Genomic DNA, 19,005 nt, shown 5'->3' with positions numbered 1-19,005 from the left:
TCAGCACTGACCCTCCAACAGTGCGGCACTCCCTCAGCACTGACCCTGCAACAACAAGAAAGAGGGCACTGAACACATTGATTGTTATTCATGATCAATGTGATGGGAGGATGTATTTTGATTCGGGTGGCTTGATGGCTCAGTGGTTAACACTGCTGCCTCATATCCCAGGGGCCTGGGTTTGATTCCACTCTTGGGCGACTGTCTGTGTAGAATTTGCACATGCTCCCTGCATCTGTGTGGGTTTCCTCCAGGTGCTCTGGTTTCCTCGCACAGTCACAAAGATGTGCAGGCTCAGTGGATTGGCCATGCTAAATTGCCCATAGTGTTCAGGAATGTGTAGATTAGGTGGGTTTATAGGGTAATGGGTCTGGGTGGGATGCTCTGTGGGTCAGTGTGGACTTGTTGGGCCGAAGGGCCTGTTTCCACTCTGTAGGAATTCTCTGATCTATAATGTCAAATTTGTTCTTTTGCAACAGGCTCCATAGTTTTCCTCTTCAGGGCTATAAATTGAAATGGAACCTGGATTGCCATTGAAATTATAGGAGTGTTTCACAAGTTGAAAATCAATTACTGCATACTTATTAAGCTGTGCAATATAGTGTTGCTGTTTGAAGTATGAGAGGTTGAATTTGAGACTGAATGGCACAGTGAGGTAAGCAAATTCTGTCTGACAACAACTCACTTATGAGTTATGCTCTAAGTATCGTGGTGAGTGAGAGGAATATGCAGAGCCTGCAAATGGAAGACATCCAACTCTCCTACTTTCTCTCTCTCTATCTGGGAAAACTGAAATAAATCGAAAAAAGACCAGTGACTAACTGGTCAGACATCGAATTAGAGAGCAACCATCACCTCGAGACAATGACATGTCATCAATGTTAAAATTAAAAAGGACCGTGAGAAAATAACTGTCCACCTTTCAGTCTGGTGCTTTGATCTTCAAAGATAATACAGCGTGGAGCTGGTGAAACACAGCAGGCCAGGCAGCATCAGAGAAACAGGAAAGCTGACGTTTCCGGTCGGGGCCCTTCTTCAGAAATGGGGGAGGGGGAAGGGAGCTCTGAAATAAATAGAGAGAGGAGGGGTGGGGGTGGGGAAGGTAGGTGGGATGGTGATAGGCAGTGGTGGGGATTGGTCAATGAGGTGGGAGGAGCGGATAGGTGGGAGAAAAGACGGACAAGTCAAGGAGGCGGGGATGAGAGGGAGGGTTGGTCATGGGCTGAGGCTGGGGGTGGGAGATTTTGAAACTGGTAAAGGCCACATTAAGACCATTGAGTTGTAGGCTCCCAAGGCGGAATATGAGGTGCTGCTTCTCCAGTTTTCAGGTGGTGTCATTGTGACACTGGAGCTGGCCCAGGATGGACATGTCATCCAGGGAGTGGGAGGGGGAGTTGAAATGGTTCACGACTGGAAGGTGTTGTTGTTTGTCGAAACAGAACACAGGCGCTCTACAAAGCCGTCTCCGAGCCTCCACTTGGTCTCACCGATGTAGAGGAGGCCACATTGGAGCAGCAAATGCAGTAGACTACATTAGCGAATGTGCAGGTGAACATCTGTCTGATATGGAAGGCTTTTTTGGATCCTTGGATGGAGGTGAGGGGGGAGATGTAGGGGCAGGTGTAGCACTTCCTGCGGTTGCAGGGAAAGGTGCCGGGGGTGGTGGGGCTAGTGGGGAATGTGGAGCAGATGAGGATCCTCCCACCTCACTGACCAATCCCCACCACTGCCTACCTGCACTCACCTATCACCATCCCACCAACATCCCCAGCCCCACCCCTCCTCTCTCTATTTATTTCAGAACGCCCTTCCCCCTCCCCCAATTTCTGAAGAAGGGTCCCGAACCAACATGTCAGCTTTCCTGTTCCTCTGATGCTGCCTGGCTTGCTGTGTTCCTCCAGCTCCACACTGTGTTATCTCTGACTCCAGCATCAGCAGTTCTTACTATGTCTTTTGATCTTCAAAGTCTCCTTTACTCTGTCTCTTTTGTTTTGCATCATTGTCTTTTGTGAAACTGTCTGTCTTTTGTCTGTCTTAATTCTGAACGTGTGTGTGTGTGTGTGTGTGTGTGTATGTGTGTGCGTGCGTGCGCGCGCAAGTGTGATTATTTGGAGGTTCTGAAGAAGTACAATTTACAATATAATATAAACATGGTATAAATTCCTTCATTCCAGTCAGTCAGGTAAATTTGTGGTCTCATTGCAATCTTATACTTTTTGTGAATATTTTGTGAACAGTGGGGCACAAATGTCAGCTCATTCTGCACTGTGGGTGTCCCTTGATCAGATGGGCTGCAGGTCACCAGCATCTTCTCAGGAGCAATTAGGGATGAACAATAAATGCTGGCCTAGCCAGCGACACCCATGGCCCGTGAATGAGTTTTTTTTTAAAAAAGAAAGCTTTTGTTAACTTTCAAATGACCTTAGGCAAATACTGACCTGACCTACCATCAGGCTGGATTTCCAATAGCCTCTGTAAGGCCCTGCCCTCTTGAACGTCTGCTACAGAACAGTTTATCCACTTTAACAGTTTGCCTCCTCTGATGGTGAGAGTGTTGGTCACCAGGGAACCGGTCGTGACTGATTGTCTCGTAGATCCTGTCCGATCCCATCTCTCCAATGCTCCCACTGGGAACAGCCCATGTGATGTTAACAGTGGAGTTTATCTGCACCAGACAGAGGCAGATGATGTTGGTCTGATACCGGGTGCACCTGGACTCTGGCAATATGACAGCACCATCTGTGAGCACAGTAAAAACCAAAGTGAGCTCAGAGGGACACCGTGGTATTGCAGTAATGTCACTGGGCTAGAAACCCAGCCGAACTCACTAACACTGGAGTGTTGTTCAAGAACAACCAAGAGGGCTTCTTCAATTTAAATTCACATATCGTTATTCTCAGGGAGAATGATCGTGTACCTGATATTCCTTATTGTCCAAATCCATCTGGTTCCCATTGCGATAAATGCCAAGATGCCATCTACCTTCATTATCATAGAAACGTTGAGAAGAGGAAAAGGAGTAGCCATTTGGACCCGAAGCCTACTCGCCATTCTGTACGATAGTGGCTGATCATCCAACTCAATGCCCTCTTCCTGCTTTCTCTCTCCATACCCTTTGATCCTTTTGAGCCCGAGAACTCCACCTAACTCCTTCTTATAAACATTTAATGTTTTGGCCTTAACTGCTTTCTATGGTGGAAAATTCCACAGGCTCAACAGGGTGGCATGGTGGCTCAGTGGTTAGCACTGCTGCCTCACAGCGTCAGGGACCCGGGTTCAATTCCATCCTCAGCCGACTGTCTGTGTGGAGTTTACACATTTCCCCCGTGTCCGTGTGGGTTTCCTCCCACAGTCCAAACCGGTGCAGGCTAGGTGGATTGGCCATGCTAAATTGCCCGTAGTGTTCAGGGATGTGTAGATTAGGTGGGTTTATAGTGGAATGGGTCTGGGCAGGATGCTGTGTGGGTCGGTGTGGACTTATTGGGCTGAAGGGCCTGTTTCCACATTGTAGGGATTCTATGATCTGTGATCTCAACACTCTCTGGGGGAAGATATTTCTTCTCATCTCACTAAATGACCAATCCTGTATCCATAAACTATGATTCCCCCAGTTCTAGACTGTCTGGTGTTTGAGAATATCCTTCTTGTCTAGTCCTGTTAAAATTTCATAGGTTTCCATGAGATCCATGACATTGTTCTGAATGTCAGTGAATATATTCCTAACCAATCTAATCTCTCTTCATACATCAGTCCTGGCACCCCAGGAATCAGTCTGGTAAACCTTCGCAGCACTCCCTCCATCACCAGAATATCCTTCCTCAGGTAAGGAGACCAAAACTGTGCACAATACTCCATTGTGTACAGTTTTGGTCTCATGTGGTCTCATCAAAGCCCTGTACAATTACAGTAAAACATCTGTGCTCCAAATCTCTTGCTATGAAGAAGAGGAGGCCATTTGCCTTTTTCACTGCTGGCTGCACCTATGTGCTTCTTTGCCGCAGATACCCGCTAATATTATGTGACTTTTGGAATGATATGTTCATCATTCAAGAGAGCATTAAAACTTCTGAATGACAGAATAATAAAATACAAGACATTTGATCATCCTGAAGCTTCAAGAAGGTACACTATTGTGTTAAAGCCCTAATTAAGAGTACTCACATTCTGTGGGAATTTGGACGGGGACAGACTGTGAGCTGCCCAGGCTGTTTGTTGCTACACAGTAGTACGAGACTTCCACCTCAAATCCATAAGGAACGGTGATAGTTTGACCAGATAATTTCAGATCAGTGACGTTTCCTTGGGAGATCTTGAACCAGTTGAATCTGTGGACTGCTGGATTCCCATCACTGGAACAACTTAGAGAAACAGTCTTTCCTTTTCCTGTTGTCATTCTGACAGACGTATTGCGAGAAGAATCTTTCAAATACAAAATTATCAACACATTAAACACTGAGCTAAAGGAAGGAGTGTGATAGAATACTCCCCACATGCCTGGATGGGTACAGCTCCAACGACACTCAAGAAGTTCAACACCATCCAGGACAAAGCACCACATCCATAAACATTTGCTCCCTCCACCTCTGATGATCAGTAGCAGCAGTGAGTACCATCTACAAGATGCACTGCAGAAATTCCACAAGGCACTTTCGACAGCACCATCCAAGCCCACGACTACTTGCATATAGAAGGACAAGGGCAGCAGATATATAGGAACCTCACCCCTGCAAGTTCTTCACTAGTTCACTCACCATCCTGACTTGGAAATATATCGCTGTTCCTTCCATGTCACTGGGACAAAACCTTGAAACTAACCACCCCTGTCCTGTCAATTTAGAGAATTTGCAGAATTGTTACAATTCAGAAAGAGGCCATTCAGCCCATCGTATTAACACTGTCTCTCCAAAAGAATTAGTGTCAATCTCCTGCCTTTTATCTGTCACGCAGTAGATTGTGTCTATTTAAATAAACATCCAATTTCCTCTCCAATGCCTCAATTTAACATGCCTTCATCATAATTTCAGATAGTGCATTCCAGACCTGAATGTCTCTCTGTGTTAAAAAGGTTTTCTTCGATTCACATTTGCTTCTTTTGCAAAACACTGTCAAACTGTTGCCCTAATTTCTCCCTCTGTTAATGAGTGTGAACAGTTTCTAACCTTCCACTCTGTCCAGACGACTCATGAGTTTCCCCTCAGCCATCCCCTCTCCAAGGAGAACAATCCCAACATCTCCAATCTATCCTCAACTCTGATGTTCCTATTACCATCCCTGACACTATTCATGTAAATTGCTTCTGAACTTTCTCTCCAATGCATTCACATCTTCCATGTAATGTGCTGCCCACAATACTCCAGCTGAGGTCTAACACGTATTTTGTACAAGTTCAGCATCATCTCCTTGCTATTGTACTCTATCCCCCTGTTAATAAAACCCAGCACACTGTCCTTGAACTGCTCTCCCCACCTGTCCTGCCACCTTCAATGCCCCGTACATACTTTTACCCTTTATTTAATCCATTCATGTCCTTTATACCAAAGTGTATCTGTAAATCAACGTATATACCTTATACTTCTCCTCACTGTACCTCATCTGTCACTAACTCCACCTAACCGTGAACTTAACCATCACCAAAACTGAAGTAACCCATTGAACTTATTCGGGGCTATCTTCTACTCATGGGCCCTTCATTCTGGTCTCACAGATCCCCACAACTGTATACATCTTCTCCATGTCTCCCTGATTGAAATCCCTTCAGAATTTTAAAGAACTTGAACAGGTCACTCCTCACCTTCTTCGTTCTAGAGTTAACTGAAACATTAACACTCTGTCTCTCTCTCTCTCCACAGACGCTGTCAGACCTGCTCAATTTCTCCACAATTCTGTGTTTTCATATCATCCTCAGCCATCTCTTTTCTGGTGAAAAGAGACCCAGCCTTATTTTTTCCCCCTAATATTTATAACCTGTCAGTTCTGGAATCATTCTTTTCAATCCTGCACCCAATCTAAAGCCTCATTTCATACCATACTGCATCGTGTTCTATTTGAATGTACTTGATAATGATGAGCCAGTATCATTTTCCCATCTCCAACTGATCCTTGGGAATATGATGAAGATTCACTTTCTAGAGAAAAAATACTAAGCGTCTTGCTGGGGATGTTGCAGAAGGCAGTTAATTGTCAATAACATTGCTGTCCAGGTGAGGATGGCACATTTCAATTGGCTGAAGGGCCTGTTTCCATGTTATATGACTCTTTGACTTTGACATTAGTGAACCCGATAAGTCTGTACAATAATCGACAGTGGTTGTATGGTCATACCTTTTGACTCCAAATTTTTGTTGAATTCACATTTCACCTACTGACACAGTGGGTTTGAACCCCATGTCCCCCAGAGCATTAGCCTGGGGGCCTGGGTTATTAGACCAATGTCATTACCTGTACACCATCACCTTTCCTGCTTCAGTAAGGAGACTAGTGCTGCAAATGTGTTCAGGGCACCACGCAATTGTAACAACACCTCCTTAACCTTTATTCCCAATTCCCATTGCAACAGCCACCAACATCCCACTTGTATTCGAATGTGCTTACTGCACCTGAACACTGGCATTTATTTGTAACCCATGTACCAGGAATCATTTAAGAGAGCATTGCAAGTTGTGAATGACAGAAAACTGAATTACATGGCGTTTGGATCATCCTGAAGCTTCGCAAAGATATGAAATTCTTTTAAAACCAGGATTAAGAGTACTCACATTCTGTGGGAATTTGGACGGGGAGAGACTGTGAGCTGGCCAGGCTGTTTGTTGCTACACAGTAGTAGGAGATTTCCACCTCCAATGCATAAGGAACAGTGATAGTTTGACCAGACAATTTCAGACCAGCGACATTTCCTTGGGAGATCTTGAACCAGTTGAATCTGTGGACTGCTGGATTCCCATCACTGGAACAATTTAGAGAAACAGTCTTTCCTTTTCTTGTTGTCATTCTGACAGATGTATCATGAGGAGCATCTTTCAAATACAAAATTATCAACACATTAAACACTGAGTTCCACTTGCCTGGATTGGTGTAGCTCCAACAAAGCTCAAGAACATCAACATTATCCAGGACAAAGCTGCCCCTGCTTGATCGGCACCACATCCTCAAACACCCACTCCCTCCACCACCAGCGTTCTGTAGCAGCAGTGTGTACCATCTACAAGGTACACTGCTGAAATTCACTAAGTCTTCTTGGCAGCACCTTCCAAGCCCACGACTACTTGTGTCTAGAAGGACAAGGGCAGCAGATATGTAGGAATACCACCACCTGCAGGTTCCTCTCCAAGGCAATCACTATCCTGATTTGGAAATACATCATCTGGTGCCACTGGATCAAAATCCTGGAATTCCCTCCCAAATGGCATTGTTGATCTACATTCAGCACATAAACTGCAGAGGTTCAAGAAGGCTCATCACCACCTTCTCAAGGGTCAGTTAAGGATGGACAGTAAATTCTGGCCCAGCCAGCAACACCCACATTCAGTAAATGACTACACAAGAGAGTGAAGCTTAACCACTAGATTTCGATAGCAATTGAAAATAATCATAAGCTATAGACAACTTTAAGTTTAGCCTTTGTGTAAACTGTGCTGTTGCCTGACCCGTTGATAATTTTACAGAGAATTACAACCAGACTATACCACAGGAACATCCCCTCTGCTCCATGCTAGTGTTTCTGTCTCGTACCACCTGCTCCCAGCACCCCCCTCAGCATCCACCCACGTCACTACATCCTTCTCTCCATTTCTCCCTTGTATGTTTATCCAGCTTCCCTCAGTCCAATATTCACTTCAAACATTCCCTGTGGGAGCAAATCCCACATTCCTCCCCTACTCCCTGTGGGAGCGAGTCCCAATTCCCCCCCATCAACTCCCTATAGGAGCAAGTCCCACATTTCACTCCCCCCCACCAACTCCCTGTTAGAACAAGTCCTATATGCCTCCCCCAGATCCCTCTGGGAGCGAGTCCCATATTCTGCCCCCTCCTCACTTTCTTGGGAAGATGTTTCTCCTGAATTCCCTGTTGGATTTATCGGGGATTGTCTTCTATCGAGGGCCTCTCGTTCTGGTCTCCCCCCCACTAAAAGTGGAAACATCTTCTTTACATCTCCCTGATCGAAAGCCATTTCAGAATTTTAAAGACATCAATCAGCTCACCCATCAGATTCCTCTTTTCAAGGGAAAAGACCCTCAGACTGTTAGCCTCTCGCGATGGTTATAGCCTCTCAGTTCTGGGATTATCCTTTGTAAATCAGTACCTGATTTAATATAAGACCAACACCATTTGGATCACAGGCAGCAATGTTACCAATAACTTACATATCACACTCAAGGTGACTGAGTTGGACACTTTGTGGTTGGTTTGAGGGTAGTGACATGTACAGCGGACAGTTTGACGGTGATGCGTGTATGAAGGGTTAAAGGTCAGCACTGCGGTAATCTTGCCCCCCCTCTCTCTGGTGTCACTGACTGAGGAGGATGGCAATTGACTCCAAGTCAGTTTGGGATGGTTATCAGGGCAGGTGTGGAGGGCTTTACAGATGATATATGCCGATGTCCCTTCCTGCAAAACCCTTGGGAATAACATCTCGGGATGGTCAGGAGCATCTGTAAAATGGAAAGAGCCAGATGTTAGCAAGCATTGGAAAGGAGATCAGGTTGATTCTATGGTTTTACATCAGAATCTGGACTCCCAAAATCTCTGGGACATTCGGCTGTTCCGCTCCATGCTGGCTGGCTCTGAGGAGAAATCCAGTTAGTCCCATTCTCCTGAGATAACAAGATGTGGAGCTGGATGAACACAGCAGGCCAAGCAGCATCAGAGGAGCAGGAAGGCTGATATTTCGGGCCTAGACCCTTCTTCAGAAAAGGGAGAGGGGGAGGGGGTTCTGAAAAAAAAGGGGGGGGGGGGGGAGGCGGATAGAAGATGGAGAGAGGAGAAGATACGTGGAGAGGAGACAGACAGGTCAAAGAGGCGGGGATGGAGCGAGTAAAGGTGAGTGTACGTGGGGAGGTAGGGAGGAGATAGGTGAGTCCAGGGGGACGGACAGGTCAAGGGGGCGAGATGAGGTTAGTAGGAAGGAGATAGGGGTGGGGCTTGAGGTGGGAGGAGGGGATAGGTGGGAGGAAGGACAGGTTAGGGAGGCGGGGACGAGCTGGGCTGGTTTTGGGATGCGGTAGGGGGAGGGGAGATTTTGAAGCTTGTGAAATCCACATTGATACCGTTGGGCTGCAGGGTTCCCAAGCAGAATATGAGTTGCTGTTCCTGCAACCTTCAGGTGGCATCGTTGTGGCACTGCAGGAGGCCCAGGATGGACATGTCGTCTGAGGAATGGGAGGGGGAGTTGAAAAGGTTCGTGACTGGGAGATGCAGTTGTTTAGTGCGAACCGAGCGTAGGCGTTCTGTAAAGTGGTCCCCAAACCTCTGCTTGGTTTCCCCGATGTAAAGGTGGAGAGGGAAAAATCCGACCCCACCACCAAAGACATTTTTCCCTCCCCACCCTTATCTGCTTTCCGGAGGGACAACTCTCTCCGTGACTCCCTTGTCCGCTCCACACTCCCCTCCAGCCACACCACACCTGGCACTTTTCCCTGCAACCGCAGGAAGTGCTACACCTGCCCCCACACCTCGCCCCCATCCCAGGCCCCAAGAAGACTTTCCGCATCAAGCAGATGTTCACCTGCACATCTGCTAATGTGGTATACTGCATCCGCTGTAGCCGGTGTGGCCTCCTCTACATCGGGGAAACCAAGCGGAGGCTTCGGGACAGCTTTTCAGAGCACCTACGCTCGGTTCGCATTACACAATTGCACCTCCCAGTCGTGAACCATTTCAACACCCCCTCCCATTCCTCAGACGACATGTCCATCCTGGGCCTCCTGCAGTGCCACAACGATGCTACCCGAAGGTTGCAGGAACAGCAACTCATATTACGCTTGGGAACCCTGCAGCCCAACGGTATCAATGTGGACTTCACAAGCCTCAAAATCTCCCCTCCCCCTACCGCATCCCAAAACCAGCCCAGCTCGTCCCCGCCTCCCTAACCTGTCCTTCCTCCCACCTATCCCCTCCTCCCACCTCAAGCCCCACGCCCATCTCCTTCCTACTAACCTCATCTTGCCCCCCTGACCTGTCCATCCTGCTTGGACTCACCTACCTCCTCCCTACCTCCCCACCTACACTCACCTTTACTGGCTCCATCCCCACCTCTTTGACCTGTCTGTCTCCTCTCCACCTATCTTCTCCTCTATCCATCTTCTATCCGCCTCCCCCTCTCTCCCTATTTATTTCAGAACCCCCTCCCCCTCCCCCATTTCTGAAGAAGGGTCTAGGCCCGAAACATCAGTCTTCCTGCTCCTCTGATGCTGCTTGGCCTGCTGTGTTCATCCAGCTTCACACCTTGTTATCTCAGATTCTCCAGCATCTGCAGTTCCTACTGTCTCAGTCCCATTCTCCTGCTCACTTCTCATTGTCCGTTGATTTATTTCCCTCCAATGTCCATCCAATTTCCCTTTGGAATCACTGACCACATCCATTTCCACCACATTTCACAGGCACCGTGTTCCAGATCATAGTGGTAGGTGATGGCCTAGTTGTATTATTGCTGGACTGTTAATCCAGAAACCCAAATTACTCTGGGGATCAAGGTTCGAATCCCACCACAGCAGATGGTGGAATTTAATTCAAGAAAAAAAAATTGGAATTAAGATGCTGATGATGACCAACCATCTTGTTCACTCATGTCCTTTTTGGAAGGAATCTACCATCCTTACCTGGTCTGGCCTACATGTGATTCCAGACCCAGAGCAATGTGGTTGACTCTTAACTGCCTTCTGGACAATAAATGCTGGCCTAGCCAGTGACACCCTCATCCCTTGAATTAGCATATATTAAAGAAAATTACTGCTCTTAGAAGCATAGAAAAGATGAGCAGGTGTGGCCCATTCAGCCCTTCAAGCCTGCTGTGCTATTCAATAGGACCATGGCTGATCATCCAGCTCAGTCACCTGTTCTCTGCTTCCTCCCCAATACCTTTGATCCCTTTAGCCCTAAGAATTATATCTAACTCTATCTTGGAAATATTCAATGTTTTAGCTTCAACCACTTTCTGTGGCAGAGAATTCCACAGGCTCCCCACTCTCTGGATGCAGACATTTTTCCTCATCTAAGACCTCAATGGCCTAGCCTGTATCCTTAGACTATGACTCCTGGTTCTAGACTGCCCTGGTCATTGGGAACATCCTTTCTGTGTTTACCCTGTCTACTCCTGTTAGAATTTTATAATTTTCTATGATATACCCCCACTTCATTGTTCTAAACTCCTGTCTTTCCTCACAATCCCAGCTCTGTATCTCTGCCCCAAAATCTTCAATCTGTCTCCCTTGGTCTTTGTATCATCAGTGAATGGGAACAGCTGTGGTTTGTTTTCCTGATCTAAGCCTGTCCCCATCTGCTCCACCTCAGTCAGACTCCTTCAATCTCCTTCACTCTGGGGAACAGCCCCAACTGCTCCAACCGAACCCTGTCACTAAAATCCCTGCTCCTAGGAACCATTCAGGTCAATCTCTCATGCACCATTTCAAGAGCCTTTACATCTTTGCTGCGGTGCCAGGGAACACAGCTCAGTATTGGAGTGGAGCCTGAACCATCCATCTCTCTGCACTCCCCTCACATGTTCAGGTTCAAAACAGAAGGGAGACATGTGTTGTTTGAATCGTTTTATCAACGTACCCTTTCATGATGGCTAGGCCTCTCTGTCTGACTACACTTTACAAATTGTTTGCGGCCCACGTTCTTTCATTGCTGGTCCTATCATAGTATGTCCTTCCACATTTCTCTTCACTGTACTGCATCTTCCATGCCTCTGCCCAGGTCACCGCTCTCTTGCACAGCTCATCTTGAAGCTCTCCTCCTGATGGCCAACCACATTGGCAAGGTCTACATGATTCTGGAACCTTCAAAACTGAATGATAAATGTATCCAAACTACAAGAGTCTCTCCAGTTCTGAACCTACAAGTGCCTCCACACTGACCTCCTCTGCTTCAAATGCAGAAATGTTCAAAAAGTGGGAATCAATATGTCGGGCAATTTCTAGACACATTTACAGACCTGTCAATAACGTAGCACTAAATCTGTCTGACCCTCCGACTCTGCAGGATTCCCTCAGCACTGACCCTCCGACAGTGTGGCACTCCCTCAATACTGACCACTTGACCATGCCATGCTCCTTCAGTACTGACCCTCCAACAGTGCAGAACCTCTTCCATACTCACCCTCCGAGTGCTGCACCCTGTGAGCACACCAGTTTGAAGTTCATGCTGCTATCTCCTGCAGTGAGGCCTGAACCCACAACCTTCAGACTGAGAGGTATGACCCATACCACCTTGGACTGTGTGATAGTCAGAGAGACTGGGACTTACCTAAAACTTCTAGTTTTACTGGCGTTTGAAAGGTGTGGTCTTCGAATCCCTCCACATCGACATAAAAGTAATAGTTGTCACTGTCTTCAGGTCTGAGGTTGTTAACCTTCAAGGTGCAGTCCTTCTCCTCCAAGTCTCCAATTATATCTGTACGTCCAACAAAGGTGGACATCTTATAATTGGGATCTTTGCTGTAGGCAACAGTGTATTTCCAGTAGTACCAGTATTTAAACCAAGCTCCCTGCACGGCCTTGTAAGGGTGGGATGGAAAGTCGAAGGTACAGGGTATAACCACACATGAACCACTGATGGCCTTCCGATCTGTAGTTGTCATTGCCCATTCTTCTGTTGCCACGCCTGACAAAGACAGAGAGAAGGAAGAATCATAGAATCCCTACAGTATGGAAACGGGCCCTTCGGCCCAACAAGTCCACACCGACCCTCAGACATCCCACCCAGACCCATGCCCTATAACCCACCTAATTTTCACATCCCTAAACACTACGGGCAATTTAGCATGGCCATTCCACCTAACCTGCACATTATTGGACTGTGGGAGGAAACCCACGCAGACACAGGGAGATTGTGCAAACTCCATACAGACAGTCGCCCGAGGGTGGAATCGAACCCAGGATACTGGTGCTGTGAGGCAGCAGTGCTAACACTGAGGCCCCGTGCCGCCCTAGTAGTAGAGAACATTACAGAGCCAATTATAACTGTATTGGGAAACAGAATGCAGAGGAACCTGGCTGACCTTTCACATGGATAACAGCCCATTAGCACGTATGAACGTCTGAGTCTGGAGCAGAAGTAGGCCATTCAGCCCTTTGAGCCTGTTCTGCCATTCAATAAGGTCATGCCTGATTTACTTGTGTTTAGAATTCCACATTCCTGTCTCTCCCCAATAACCTCTGATTTCCTGGCCCAACGAGAATCTATCCTCTGTTTTAAAAATATTCTCCACTGCCTTCTGAGACAGAGCTCCCAAAGTCACATAACCCTTTGTTTTAAAAAAGGCTTTAACACAGAGCCCCCTAGTTCTGGATTTGCCCCTATCAGGGTACATCCTTGGCCCATCCAAGACCTGTCAGGATCTTATAAAGTGATGGTCTTTTGAGCCATATAAAAAGAGTTTATTCAGATTTAATGGCTAAATTAAAGCAGGTTAAAGGGTGTCAGCCCCTGGAAGAGGCACTGTTACAAAAATTTCAAAATGGAATTGAACTAAATTGAATGCAGTGTTGTTTCATTGGAGATGAATAATGCACTCCTTCCCCAGCTGTAGTTATCACAGTTAACCTGTAGTATAGCTGTGGAGTCTGTCTTTATGTACTTCATGGGAAGGCAAACACAATGTCATGCTTTATTTGAAAAGGGATGGAGTTTAATCATCTTGCTGCGTACCTCAGTTACATGCTTGACTCAATATTTTAGGACAGACAGATAGCTTCAAACCAATCTGTTCAGGTATGCTATAATGCACCACCTGAGCAGGTGGGATGTGAACCCAGGCCTCCTAGCTCAGAGATAGGGACTCTACCCCTGCATCACAAGAGCTCCCTGGTGCTTATGGAGGAGTAGATCTGCACTGAGTCTATGTTGAGCAGGTTGGACTCAATCCCATTGGGGTTAAACATGGGGATATCTGACTGAGACATGAGTGGAGGATAAATGAATTGCTCCCCTCCTGGTGAAACTCCTTAAAGTAGCATGTTGCTTTACCGAGTTGTAGGCGCTATAAAAATGCACTTGAACGTACTCTCTCCATAGCTCTGCTCCTAGTGAGAATCTACAAACCAGCCGTCTGTTTTAGACACCAAGCTAACACCCTCAGCCCCAAAGCCTCTTTCTATCTCAGACTGTAATCTTTTGCCCTTCCCAAGACACCACCAACCTCCGAGGGGGAGTACGGAGGGAGATTTCACAGGATGGCCCGGGGTTTGGGGGATGGTGAGGGGAGTTTCAGTTCACATGGGGATAGACCAGGAGAGGATGGGATCGATCCCCATACAGCAGAAAAGATGAACGGGGAGATTGAATCAGGCCATTGAATTGAATTGCTGCACTGTCGGAGGGTCCATACTGAGGGAGCGCCGCACTGTTGGAGGGTCAGTGCTGAGGGAGTGCCGCAATGTTGGAGGGTCAGTGCTGAGGGAGTGCCGCACTGTCAGAGGGTCAGTACTGAGGGACTGCCGCAATGTCAGAGGGTCAGTGCTGAGGGAGTGCCACAATGTCGGAGGGTCAGTGCTGAGGCAGTGCCGCAATGTCGGAGGGTCAGTGCTGAGGGAGTGCCGCACTGTCGGAGGGTCAGTGCTGAGGGAGCGCCGCACTGTCGGAGGGTCAGTGCTGAGGTTTGCAGCACTGTCGGAGGGTCAGTGCTGAGGGAGCGCTGCACTGTCGGAGGGTCAGTACTGAGGGAGTGCCGCACTGTCGGAGGGTCAGTGCTGAGGGAGTGCCGCAATGTCGGAGCGTCATCGTTCAGGGAGTGCCACACTTTCCGAAGGTCAGTGACCATGTGCAGAAACATGCCAATCTGGGGAACATCTGATGATGTTGTGCAAACCAAATACAGTTTCTCAGTGTTCATCAATTGTGCGGAGAATTTACACATTTGTGAAAGGTGGGGGGTGGAGAAGGTAGTATAAATCAAGGTCACAAATAATAGGCATTCTGAGGAAGAGTCATATTGGATACAAAATATTAACTCTGTTTCTCTGTCCAGGAATAGAACTGGACCTGTTGAGTTTCTCCAGTACTTTCTGCTTAACTTTCATAAGAAATACAAGCAGGAGTAGGCCATTCAGCCCCTCCAGCCTGACCCATTAACCGATAAGTTGATCTGATTGTGAACGGTACTCCACTTTCCTGCCTGATCCCTCTAATGCCTTGACTTCCTTAGCAATCAAAACTCTCCCTCTCTCAGCATTGAATATATCAAGTGACCCAACTGCAACCACTCTCAGTTGAGGAGATTTCCAAAGACTCAAAATTCTTACTCATTTCAGTCTAAAAAGGCAGATCCACTCCCTCCACCACTGACGCTCAGTAGCAGCAATGTTTACCATCTGCAATTCACACTGAAGAAATTCACCAAAGATCTCAGACAGCACCTTCCAGACCCACAACTACCTCCATCTAGAAGGACAAGGGCAGCAGATACATGGGAACACCACCACTTGCAAGTTCCCCTCCAAGCCACTCAGCCCCAAGCTATTTCACGCTCACTCTCTGTTTCTTCCTCTATCTCTCTCTCTCTCGGTGATATAATTAATCTACTGAGGACCCCTTGGAAGTCATTGCCGTCAATTGGGTAATATTGGCAGTTGGGAATCACTTTGGATCTTCATTGTCCGAACAATCTCTTTGGACCCTCTTTGTCGAAAGGATCTCTCTGGGTCTTCATTGTCTGAGGAATGTATTTGGACCTCCATTGTCTAAGGGATCTGTTTGAATCCTCATTATCTGGGGATCTTTTTGCATTGTTATTGTTTAAGGGATCCCTTTGGATTCCCTTTGTCTGAGGGATTTCTTTTGGTCCTCACTGACTAAGTGTCCCTTTAAATCATCAGTATCTATGGGATCTCTTTGGATCCTTATTGTCTAAGGGGTTATATCAGTTCCAAGCCTCAAATTGCTGTATTGTTGATTCCAATGTAGCACTGTCTGCAGGCTCAGCACTGACCTTACTCCAGCAGACGCTATGAAACACTCCAGCAAAATGCCTCTAGCCTGAGCTCTGCACATGACACAGCTTTAAATAGATGGTCTCTCAGTTTTTGTGGTTCAAACGAAACTTGGCCCAACACAGAAGGCTGAATTCAGAAGCTAATTGTTTCCTGTCCATCTGGAATAACTACGTGTTCAGCAGGAAACTGATGCGTTGCCGGGAAGGAACGTAAATCACGGGATTGCAGAATTATACAGCACTAATAGAGACTGTTTCATCCAATTATGCCTGGGTCAGCTCTTTGGAAGATCCCTCAAATTAGTCCCCATGATCTCATCTTTACCCCACAGCACTGAAAATGTTCCCAGTTTTAATATTCCTCTAATTCCTGTTTTTCAAACTTCCTCTTCAATCTGATTCCACCTCCATCTCAGGCAGTGACTAATTGATCTCTGAAGCTGCAATGTTCTCAGCATCTGGTAAATTTATATTGTGCAGCAGATCAGAGGTAAACACGATTAATCTTATCTTGTCGATCTTAGATGTTGCTGTGGGACACTCTGACTAAAATCAGCAAAAGACACAAATTTCAGGCCATTGCTATCTGAGTCCTGGTTTCGAGATCCACTTCACCCTCCAGTTTTTATCCACGCTTCTCAAATGTCCCTGTATCCCACACCCACTGACCTACATTAGCGTCAACATCTCAGTTTGATGATTCTCTCCATCCTTTTCTAAACCCTCCACTCCCCCACTCCCTATCTCTGTAATCTTCATCAATCCTTGAACCCTCTGAGATCTCTTTGCTCCTACAATGCTGTTGTCAGACCGGGAGACAGTGTATATCAGTGAGCACATGTGGTAATGGGTGACCTGGACTTGGTATGAGATTGTACACTGGCTCACTGCTGAATTGTTTCCCAATCTGAGCTCAATAACAATGATCTTTTACAAAACAATTAACTGTAAATCTGCCTGAGCTGATGATGACATTACCTTGAAGAAATAAGAGCGGGAAGCAAGATCTCCTGATCATTGTCCACGCCAAATATTTCATCAGCTTCTCCCTCACAAGCTGTAAAAGAGAAAGGAGTTAATGAGACTCAGCTTTCGTCTGACAGCTCTCGCGAAATCAGAACTACTTTTAGACAGTGTCCTCACAGACTTCAGCTGTATGTCCAGATGTTACTAGTAAGTAGAACTGTTTCAAAGGCATCAATCATTGGAATCTGTTTTCAAAATTAAGACAAGAAATAGGAACATAAGAAGGCTATTTTCCGCCTCGAGCCTACTCCAACTTTCAATTGGATCATGGCTGATCCAACAATTCCCATTTCCACTTTCCTGTGTTTTGTCCGTAACCCTTGATTCCCTGACTGATAAAGAATCTATTCCATCCTTTGATGTACATTGCCCCCACAGCTGTCTGTGGCAGGAGTTCCAAAGACTCACAACCCTCTGAGAGAAGAAATTCTTCCTTATCTGAGTTTAAATTTGTGCCCCGTTATTCTGAGACTGTGCCCTCTGGTCCCAAACTCTCACATGATGTGAAACATCCACTCAGAATTTACCCTGTCAGGCCCCTTAATCCTATATGTTTAAATCAGATCACCTCTAATTCTTCTAAACTCCACTGAGTAGATTCCCAACCTGTTTAGTATTTAATCGTAAGACAATCCCTCCATACTGGGATCATCCTAGTCAATCATCTCTGATCTGCCTCCAATGAAATGATACCTTTAAAAATTGACAATACAAACAAAGGTCGATGTTGGTCATTGAAGTGAATTCCAACCATTATGTTACTTATCCAGGACCTGCCTGACACTTCACCTGGGGACTAAGTGCCGAGATGCTCTGCTTGGGCTGAATGTAATTTTCCTTTGCTGTTCTAGTGTTTTTAATTAGAAAGGGCTGACATACCAAGTCAAAATGAGGAAGTAGGAAGCCCCGGATAAATTCTATAACAGTTTGCAATATAAGCAAATTGTTGACCCATGTGAACTGAACTCGGACTTTGGTAGCTGTTCACATGGATTATCTACCCTGGTCCCAAGACCAGAAACTTCAATGCCATGATCCAGGATGACAATCCACAAAGGCTATTTTAATATTTATCCACAGGATGCAGACATCACTGCTTGTCCCTAACTGCCCTGGTGGAGGTGCTGTCCATGTGCTGTAGGTAGACCTGTTAGAGTGGGAGACCCAGGATTTTGACAGTGACACTGAAGGAACGGCAAAATATCACCAAATAAATATGGCGAGTGATTCTGTGTCCATAAGAAATAGGAACAGGATGAGGCCATTTGTCACAGCCATTCAAAAAGACACGGCTGATCACACATTCCTCAGATCCACTTTACTGCCACTTCCCCGAGTAGCTTCGGAGGGGAACATGCAGGGAATGGTGTTCCCATGTATTTGCTGCTGTTGTCCTTTCACATGCTGTCTAAGGAGCCCTGGTGCAAACTAAGGGAATGCTGCATCAGTGCAGTGGAAACATAACTTTGGTGGGTCAGTACTGGGGGAATGTCGCAATGTTGGACAGTCAGTGCTGAGGGAGTTAAAATTGAATCAGAGATAGTAGGAACTGCAGATGCTGGAGAATCCGAGACAACAAGGTGCAGGGCTGGATGAACACAGCAGGCCAAGCAGCATCATAGGAGCAGAAGCTGAGGGAGTGCTGTATTGTTGGAGTATCAGTGTTCAGGGAGTGTCACACTGTCGGAGGGTCAGCAAAAAGACACGACCAATACTCACTCGTCTCCATTCATACGGATAAGGAGAACCACCAGTTTGATTGGGGAAACACCAGGATCCTAGGACAGGCCAAACAGAAACAAGCACAGGAATTCCTAGAGGCTTGGTTCTCT

The 19,005-nt window shown here is 46.5% G+C and overlaps 1 protein-coding gene across 1 annotated transcript in view; it reads right to left on the bottom strand.

Moving 5' to 3' along the window:
- Window positions 1-19,005, bottom strand: part of LOC125487919 (myelin-associated glycoprotein-like) — a 40,192-nt gene that overhangs the window by 6,762 nt on the left and 14,425 nt on the right. The window contains 7 exon segments of the mRNA XM_048620559.1: window positions 2,439-2,587; window positions 2,589-2,739; window positions 4,162-4,419; window positions 6,756-7,013; window positions 8,361-8,648; window positions 12,463-12,819; window positions 17,126-17,204. Of these exon segments, the coding sequence (XP_048476516.1) occupies window positions 2,439-2,587; window positions 2,589-2,739; window positions 4,162-4,419; window positions 6,756-7,013; window positions 8,361-8,648; window positions 12,463-12,819; window positions 17,126-17,204 (1,540 nt within the window).

This window comes from Rhincodon typus, chromosome 47, assembly GCF_021869965.1.
Source record: "Rhincodon typus isolate 14 chromosome 47, sRhiTyp1.1, whole genome shotgun sequence".
Classification (NCBI taxonomy): Eukaryota; Metazoa; Chordata; class Chondrichthyes; order Orectolobiformes; family Rhincodontidae; genus Rhincodon; species Rhincodon typus.
This window is presented reverse-complemented; position numbering and strand designations above follow the sequence as displayed.